The 10000-nt window shown below is 46.5% G+C and overlaps 1 protein-coding gene across 1 annotated transcript in view; it reads left to right on the forward strand.

Moving 5' to 3' along the window:
• Nucleotides 1–3230: 3230 nt before the first annotated feature.
• The window catches only part of efnb3b (ephrin-B3b), a 91255-nt gene continuing 84485 nt past the window's right edge, over nucleotides 3231–10000 (forward strand). The window contains exon 1 of the mRNA XM_080859916.1: nucleotides 3231–3440. Coding sequence (XP_080716042.1) covers nucleotides 3292–3440 — 149 coding nt within the window. The 5' untranslated portion in view covers nucleotides 3231–3291. The remainder of the gene's footprint in view (nucleotides 3441–10000) is intronic.

Here is a 10000-nt window from a genome sequence, read left to right on the forward strand (position 1 = left end):
TCTCTCTCTCTCTCTCTCTCATACACACACACACAAACTTACTTTCTACACCATCCCTCTTTATCTGTCTTCATTATCTCTCCCTCTCTCTCTCTCTCTCTCTCTCTCTCTCTCATACACACACACAAACTTACTTTCTACACCATCCCTCTTTATCTGTCTTCTTTATCTCTCCCTCTCTCTCTCTCTCTCTCTCTCTCTCTCTCTCTCTCTCATACACACACACAAACTTACTTTCTACACCATCCCTCTTTATCTGTCTTCTTTATCTCTCCCTCTCCCTCTCCCTCTCTCTCTCTCTCTCTCTCTCTCTTTCCTTTGTCACTGAGTTCCTGTGACCTCTCCCCGCAACCTTTTCTTCCATGGAGAACAGAATATTATGCACTAGTATGCAAATGGGCTCATGCTAATTCAAGCACACAGTAGTCTGTCGTTACTCCTTTGTCTCTCCTGCCATTCTGGTTTCCTAGTATTTGTCTCCTTCTGAACACAAACACCCACTTCTCTCTCTCTTTCTCTCTATTTTTCTTCCTCTCTTCTTCTCTCTCTGCATCATTTGTTCCTCTCTTTTTCCATCCTCACTTCTCCATCATTTCCTCTCTTTTTTTCCATCTGTCCCCTCACTCTTTCACAGTCACCCTCCCTTCACCTACCCCACCCCTCCCTCTCTCTTTCCGCCCAGTAAGTGTGCTCACACACACACACACACACACACACACACACACACACACACACACACACTCACACGGGCAAGAGGAGAGCTGCTGCTGCTGTACGGAGAGCTGCTGCTGCTGCTGTACACACACACTTCTCCGACTACCTGCTGCAGCTGCGACGTCTGGGCAGGGAGCCCGGCCTAAGGGAGACAGCGACACAGACTGATGACATCATCAGTTTTCGCCTCACTTCAGACGCCTGATTTGAAATGAGCATCTTCATTGCCCACTTTTTGAAGAGTCAGTCCATGCTATGGCAGGGTCAGAGACCAGATTCACCTCACTGCATTCACTCTCTTTTGGACAGATTTCTGAGTAAACAATGACCTCATCTTTTATTTATTTATCATGTTGATTTACAGCATGTGGTCCATCTTTCAAATTATATTAGTTATTAAGTGTAAGCAAAAGTGTATTTGTTACTATCTTTGTTTGTCAAATTCAAACTTTAAATGTGTCTTAATCACACCAACTCAAATAAATAATTGAATCCTGATATCGTTATCCTCTCATTTTTCTGTTAATTACATCGATTCTTTGTCTATGGGTTAATAGACTAAAAAAAACGAAATCTCGTGCAGTCTGTCGAGGCCAGAGGGTTACAAAATAGGCGAACTGGCCGCACGGTGGCAGTAGAGGCACAGGATTGAGACAACCAGGTGTGAGACTTTCTAGGGACGCTCTGCACAATATCAAATGTAACAACTCTCTAAAACTGTTATTGTTTGGAGAAAAATGCGTTCCCTGCATCTGTCAAGATTATCCAAGCGGAAGGGGTTGGTGGTGTGTGTGTGTGTGTTTGTGTGTGAGGGGGGGGGGGGGGGGGGGGGGGCGTAGAACTGAGAGACAGTGAATCAAACTGCGGTGTCAAACCGTACACTCTAATGTGAATGTAAGGAAACGAATGACTCGACCGGAGTGGGTTGATTTGATTGGAAGTGGACGTGTAGTATGTGGAAGGCTAATGATGCAGGGATGATCTGCTCGATGCGACATCTGCATTGAGTTCTAACGTCAAATCGTTGTAGGTGCATTAACCCTAAACGCACGGTGAACATTGGGGGCGCTCTAGGTCTGTCATAGCCTTGACACGCAGCGTCTGTCGTGCGCGCGTTCGTGTGACCGTGCGGTAGCAACAGCCTTCGGAGGGGGGGGGGGGGGGGGGGTTGCGTGTTTGAGAGAGAGAGGGAGAGAGAGAGAGAGAGAGGGAGAGAGAGAGGGAGGGGGAGAAAAAGGACCCCGTGTCGGGCCACTGAAACACTGTATCCCGTTAGAGAGAGGAGGGGGACAAGGGGGCGCCCATGTAAATTTTGGGAGGGCTGAAACGGCTTGATACCGCCTCCTGGAAAAAAAGGGGGAGAGAAAAAAATCGGCTCCGTTAGTGTGCCTGCCAGCCGGAAGATGGGATTTTTTTTATTCCAGAGCACACCTCCCCTTTCTCCTCCCTCTCTCTTTCTCAAACAAGTCAGTCTGTCAATGTGCCGCCTGCGAACGTTAGGACAAGTCGGGCCAGGAGGGTTTTGAGCAAGTGAGTAGAAAAGCCATCTAGATTTTTCACGACTCGCCTTATCTGACTGTTTTAACAGACGCAGGAAACTCCTGTGTGGAAATTCTGTCAACTAGCCGGAGTAACGTTTTCCATCTTTATTTACCTTCGTGTTGAACTTCGGGTTTTGTTCTGAAATATTGACTAAATAGTAGATTTCTGCTACTGGGTTTTTATGATTACTCTGTGGCGTTGCACCTGAAACGACCATTTGATGATCATCATCGACAGACCTTAATGCTCAAGGAACGTGAATGAGTGGGGGTCACTGGACGTACGGAATTACAAGTTGAATTCGGAGAAGAGGGGTGAAAATCGAATTAAGGAGCCTCGACTGCGCAGGGAAGCGCAGGGTAGCGAAGAGAGCACCAAAAGGAGAGATGAGAAGTCTCGCTTGTATCAACATGTCCTTGTGAGGATGGCATTCGGAGAGCTGGAGAAATATCTTTGATGTTAAACAATCATTCATTTACGCTCATGTTTTGATCATTTCGTCCTGTTCCCATTTGTCTTGGGGGGACACGAGAAGCCAACGGCAGAGATCGGATGACAGAGGTAATGGGAGAGGAACCGAACCGAATCTTAACAGATAACAAGACGAGAGACAGGAGAAGACTTGCAGTCGTTAGATATTCTGTTAAAACAAATCAATAGACCTGTGGTTTAATACGGATACAATATTTTCCAAAGCGCCATCAGTTTTGTCTGGAAGGACTTGCATTGAAAACACAGGACCATAAAAAACAAGTCATGGAATTGGCATAGCACATACCCCGAGGACACTGAAATAGGCTATTTTTCTATTTGAAACATTTTCACCGTGGCCTTTTATTGTGGACGGATAGGTAAACTTTTTTCATCGAATCGAAATATTTATTTTCTGTGGGCTCTATCCTTTTGGGGGTCTTATATCCATGCCAGTGCCTAAAACACCTATCCCCTAACACAACGACCCACCTATAGCATACACCGTTTTGCATTGGAGAGCCTCGTCCTCCTACCTTTGGGAAACAGAATCCCTTGGCATTTATGGGGGCGAATAAACGGGATTTTGCTTTTGAAATGGAGAGTCGAAGCTGTGGAACTGGATTGGGAATTCTGCTAATATTCTTAGTGGATTTACTTGGAATCTCTGCGGCCAACATGGAGCCGATCTACTGGAATTCCATGAACAAAAGGTAAGACCCGAAACTAAGCGCGTTTGGCAAAGTGTTTATTTGTGAGATTCCAACGTGTTTGAGTGGATAAATCCCGTCTTATCGCACTCGTATGCGTAGATAAGCGTGGCTAGTTCTAAAGATTCCCCCCTCTGCGCTCCTGGAAAGAGTTCAATAAAAAGCCTTGCCACTGACGGGCTTGGCGAATAGCTCATCAAGTAGTCTGCAGAAGTTATGGGCATGCTGTAGCCAGACTAATAAATGCCAGAATTCATTGACTGTGTGTGTTGAGGAATTTTACGACAAGCAAAGGAAGCATGGTCATTATACGTTGCCTTTATGTGCTCTTTACGTAGCCTACTATGTCGGTCTGAATTTGAATGCGCTACAACGACCTAAACAAACTACATTTATATGTATACCTTGGTTTGAAAGCAAACATTAGAAGGCAAAAATATTTATTCTAAGCTAACCAGATCATTAAACATGTAAAAACAAACGTCCGCTAGGCTTACTGAAACAGCCGAAGGCTTTGCGCACTGATGCGTGGAACAAAAAAACGTTTCTGAATACCTTATTGCATTCTTTCCGTGTGTGTACAAATCCCCTTAAGTTTACCCTAACATGTTAGTTTAGATTGCCACCCATGTTTCCTTTTGGAGATGGAAATGGAAGGCGCTCGTCTACCAAGGAATCATGTTGGTCAAACATCACTTGACTAATGGCATAGGGGCCAGAAGGTTAGTTAGTATTCCACATTAACGCATTCCGTTTGCGATAAGATTGAACTTTTATTGAACAATCTGGTTGTACTCCTAACTTGCTTTTATCTGCTGTATTTAAAAACGCTGTCCACACTCACTTCTCGGAGCTATCCCTACTATAATGACAATCAAAGGACAAATTTAAGCCCCGCTTTCCCACACCGCGGTCGTTTGTCATGTAGGCTATTGCTTGTTTAAGTGGACACCCGACGCTGCCGGTCTAAATCGGTATGTAGGTTATGTGGGGGCCATTAGCGATGCCATGGGGCCCTTGAAAGACGAATAGGTTTTTAATGTGTCCATGTGGCAGTCGTGGGTCCCCTCGCCTCGACAGATGCTGCAGAGGGGACTTTAATTCTGCCTCGGTCTGTCATCTAGGCGCTTCACACCCACCGCTAATGGGCGATTTTGTCCTTGTTGCCTGGCTAATCTGCAGAGTAGTTTCTCTAGTGTTGAATCCCACAGCCGAGTGCCATCACTTTTTTCACCAAATTAGTTCTACTTGACCTATCCTGGCTTTGTGAGCAGGTGATTGTAACTAACGGGAATAGGCGTCAGATTTCGCTGCCGACGCTGTAAAAAGTCACACCTATTGAAAGAGAAAATGTGAGATGAGTGTAACAGACCGCACCCACCCCGGGCCCTTTATACACACACACACACACACACACACACACACACACACACACACACACACAAGTCATTATCATACAGTTGCACACTCAAAAACACTTGCACGCACACCAGCCAACACGCAACTAAACAAATTGCGTTTGTAGCCTCCAGCTTTTCCAGGCCGACAAACAGACACTTGCATCCTAATTACTGAGCGTCGGAGAGCTTCTCTCTCCACACCCACGCTCTCGTCGCCTAATGGGCATCTGTACTCTTTACCCCGCCTGATGTTGCTCCGGGCTACAACAATCTGCGCCGGGCAAAGACAAAAGCCGCCTGCTGTTCAGGATGCCAGGTGTATTACCTGAGGAGAGTCTCTGTCTGGTTGCGTGGAATCACGTGGATTTCTCTTCATAGCTGTCTGAACCCGGGCGCATAGCTATACTTTTCTTTTTTTTTCTTTCTTCCTTAAGATGGGCTTTTTTATGTTTTTATTTCCTCCCGTAGTCTCTCTCTCTCTCTCTCTGTAGTGCAGCCCCTCTGCCCTTTCTCTCTCTCTCTCTCTCTCTCTCTCTCTCTCTCTCTCTCTCTCTCTCTCTTTATGTCTTGATTTGTCTCCCCTTGTAAATCAAAGCATCAGCCCCCCCCCCCCCCCCCCACCCACCCTTCCCTCCTCGGTTCTCTCCTTGTCCGTCTCTGACCCGCTGCTAGCAGTGATGCCTCCACCGCTGTGACACCATCCCTTCTCTCAGAGAGGCAAATGAACAACATGTGTTCATCTCAGCAACTAATGAACGCGCTCCTACGGGAGGGGAGAAACACGCAGAGAGAGAGAGAGAGAGAGAGAGAGAGAGAACGAAAGAAAGAAAGATGAGAGGGAAATGATGGGTGGATGGAACGATTGAGGTAAAGATATTTTCGGCGTGTGTGTGTGTGTGTGTGTGAGAGAGCTCTGGGGAATATCTTAAAATATAAGGAAATCAATATGGCGGAAGCCATGAATGTCACTGGGAGTTAAGTTAAAGAAAATGGAATTGCTTCGGAAGGGCACCACCGTGGGGACATTTATTAAAAGAAGAGGGGGGTAAATCCATAGTGTATTTTTCTGTAATTTAATAAAATATGGAAATGTTGTGCCCAATATTTCAGTTGCTTAGAATTTTACAATGGGAGTTTATAAACAGGTCCTGCTGGGAAGACAAATGGGGTTATAATATCTATGAAATATGGAAATGTTGTGGCCTATATTTCACCAACAAGTCCTCTTAGGCATAATTATAGACATAAATCAAATAAGCCAGGTTAATATGCCAATAATGAAAATCACTTTCACTGATTTGGCTGATTTCCCATGCCCGACAGTTGAATACCATCCACCTACTACCAGGCTCAGAAATCAGCTTTGGCTCAGCTCACGATCATTTTGACATTTAGAAAAAAGGATTTAGATCTACAGTCAACGTAAAACCAGTGAACAGCACTGTGGTTGTATCACGGGTCATGGTTTTACATGCACAGCCACACACACACACACACACACACACACACACAGACACAGACACACACACACACACACACACACTTAACTTCATCAAGTAGGAGTGTGTCATAAACAGGTGCCAACAGTAGTGTTACATTAAAGCCAGACCCCTCTAAAAGACACACACACGCTCAGGGCAGTGTGTCACTATAAACGCCCCTTCTGGATTGTAAATGTTTGTTAAAAGCTGCTGCTCTGTGTGTGTTTGTGTGTGTGAGATACAGGGAGGTGGAGGGTGGGGGGGTGGATGGGGGGTGGGGGAGTGTGTGTGTGTTACTGTGCATGCTGTAATTTGTATGGGAGTGTACTTGAAAGTGTGTAACTGTACATGCTGTAAAGTTTGTGTGTGAGCGAGTGTGTGTGTAACTGCACATGCTGTAAGCTTCATGCGTGAGCAAGCGTGTGCATGTGTGTGTGTTTCTGTATATGTGGTAAGCTGAGCATCAGTGTGTGTGTGTGTGTCTGTGTGTGTGTGTGTGTGTATGTGTGTGTGTGTGTGTGTGTGTGTGTGCGCGTCTGCCTTTGAACCGCATAGTGGCTTGTTCTACAACTCTCCCCTCTCAGACGCACTTTAAAGACGAAACCCCCTCTGGATTGTCAATAATTAATTAATCGCCGGCTAATTGGACGGCGAAGGACGCGCCCGCTGAAGTAGGCTAAGCGTTGGAGACAGGAGAAGCGAGGGAACAGAGATGCCGTGGAGGAGAGAAAAAAATCTTCAAATGCCTTTGATGGGCTGCCCAAGATGGCAGAAGATGGAGTTGAACTGAGGCAGAATGTTAGTGGGTCGGAGAAGTGTGTGTGTGTGTGTGTGTGTGTGTGTGTGTGTGTGTGTGTGTGTGTGTGTGTGTGTGTGTGTGTGTGTGTGTGTGGCTCTGGAGCCAGTTTAAGTCTTATACTAGTTCAACACAAGCTGAATGGTCCCTTTTCATTGGAAATCAACCTACTTTTTGAACCGTTAAAGATTTTTTTTTTTTACTAAGGGTGTGGTTTTTTGAGGTTATATGTGGCCACATGTCTCCTTTGCTGATATACAGAAGTTTAGCAACAACGCTAACTGTATTTCTCCTGCTGATATACAGAAGTTTAGCAACAATGCTAACTGTAGTTCTCCTGCTGATATACAGAAGTTTAGCAACAATGCTAACTGTAGTTCTCCTGCTGATATACAGAAGTTTAGCAACAATGCTAACTGTAGTTCTCCTGCTGAGATCCAGAAGTTGAGCGACGACGCTAACTCTAGTTCTCCTGAAAAGTGAAGGGAACAGCAGTCTAACCAGGCAGACCTCTGAAAACCAGGCTCTAGACGATGCTGGATCTAAAGGCTCTCTCTCTCTTTCTGTGTGTGTGTGTGTGTGTTTGTGTGTGTGTGTGTGTGTGTGTGTGTGTGTGTGTGAAATAGTGTTTCCTCAGCCATTCCTTTGTTATGCGTCTGGTCAGAGGACGGCCCTGTTTTTGTAAAGGCTCCGTACAGCAGCAGCAGCTCTCCTCTTGCCCGTGTGAGTGTGTGAGTGTGTGAGTGTGTGTGTGTGTGTGTGTGTGTGTGTGTGTGTTTGTGTGTGTGTGTGTGTGTGTGTGTGTGTGTGTGTGTGTGTGTGTGTGTGTGTGTGTGTGTGTGTTAAGGCTCCGTACAGCAGCGGCTCTCCTCTTGCCCGACTTCACTTTACGAGCCGCCTGCAACAGGAGCTGTGAAAAAACCTCCTCGCCTTTCTTTCTTTCTTTCTTTCTGCTTGTGTTCTTTCTTTCCTTCTCTCTTAATTTTCTTTCCTCTTTCTAGTTCTATCCCTCGCTTCCTTTCTGTTCATCCCTCATCTGTCAATCATCTTCGTCCATTATTATTATTCTTTCTCTCCATTGCTCCTACAAATGTATCACACCACCTCTTTTGCCTCCATCATTCTGTCTCTCACTCCACCATCTCTCTCTCTCTGTCTCTCACTCCACCATCTCTCTCTCTCTGTCTCTCACTCCACCATCTCTCTCTCTCTGTCTCTCACTCCACCATCTCTCTCTCTCTGTCTCTCACTACACCATCTCTCTCTCTCTCTGTCTCTCACTACACCATCTCTCTCTCTCTGTCTCTCACTCCACCATCTCTCTCTCTCTCTGTCTCTCACTCCACCATCTCTCTCTCTCTGTCTCTCACTACACCATCTCTCTCTCTCTGTCTCTCACTCCACCATCTCTCTCTCTCTGTCTCTCACTCCACCATCTCTCTCTCTCCCTCTCCTTCTCTCTTTCTCTCTCTCTCCGTATCACTGACTAGCTGACTGGTTGTGTAGTAATAGAGGCAGCTGTGAATGTGCCTATGTGCATCCTTGTGTATCTGAGTGTGTGTGTGTGTGTGTGTGTGTGTGTGTGTGTGTGTGTGTGTGTGTGTGTGTGTGTGTGTGTGTGTGTGTGTGTGTGTGTGTGTTGGCCCAGCTGGGGTGCTGTGTAAGCCTGCACGGCAGAACCGCCTGGCTGCTCACACACACACACACACACACACACACACACACACACACACACACACACACACACACACACACACACACACACACACACACACACACACACAGGATGGGGTGGATCCCGAGGCAGTAGCCTATAGAGTCCTGCATGCTCTCTGCACTTAAGCAAACATGAGCCTGAACACCCAGACTCAGTATGCCGACATGCGCCGCTTCACTTAAAAAAGCATGTGTGTGTGTGTGTGTGTGTGTGTGTGTGTGTGTGTGTGTGTGTGTGTGTGTGTGTGTGTGTGTGTGTGTGTGTGTGTGTGTGTGTGTGTGTGAGTGTGTATATGTATGTGTGTGTTCACGATTGTGTGAGAGTGGCAGTTTATCCCTTTGTAAAAAAAAAAAAAAAAGAAAGGCGTGCACCTATAAAGCCCCTTTAAATCACTTGAGCAAATATTTTCTGATGTGTAGAAAAATGTTGTAGTTCCACTTCTAAGCCAGACAGAAAGAGAGACAGAGACAGAGACAGAGACAGAGACAGAGACAGAGAGAGAGAGAGAGAGAGAGAGAGAGAGAGAGAGAGAGAGAGAGAGAGAGAGAGAGAGAGAGAGAGAGAGACAGAGAGAGAGAGAGAGAGAGACAGAGAGAGAGAGAGAGAGAGTAGAGCAGGCGCCATTCTATTCTGCTCTTCACAGTCCACCGCAAACCTTTCACCAGATCATCTCTGATAGCTTTAACCTTAGCAGCTTTAGTCAAAAACCTGTCACTTTAACCTGCTCTGCGCTAACTCCACAAGACGGGAACAGCAACCAGAGCTTCCCTGCTAGCTAGCGCCGAGCGCTAAACGGCCAAGTGGCAAGTGGCTATGCTAAGTGGCCATGTTAAATAGGCTCTTTCTAGTAGTAGGTTGTAAAGGGCCAGAGGCTAAAGGCTAATGGCACGGGGCCATGCTAAACTGGCGCAGTGGGAGAGCTCAGCGCTAACACCAGGGCTGCTAATCCTGCCCACTGGCCTGGCTGGTCACATGGGCCTGGAGGGGTGAGGGGCACGGAAGGGGGGGCAAGCCTTGGCCTCGACCCCTGTGAGTCTTTGGCTGGTGCTCTTGGTAGTCATTAGGTACACACAACACACACACACACACACAACACACACACACACACAAATACTTGCAGAAATGAAAACGGCCCCTCACCCTTGTGACCCCTCCTCCTGTACTCCCTC

Source organism: Sprattus sprattus (assembly GCF_963457725.1).
Source record: "Sprattus sprattus genome assembly, chromosome: 21".
NCBI classification, from domain to species: domain Eukaryota; kingdom Metazoa; phylum Chordata; class Actinopteri; order Clupeiformes; family Clupeidae; genus Sprattus; species Sprattus sprattus.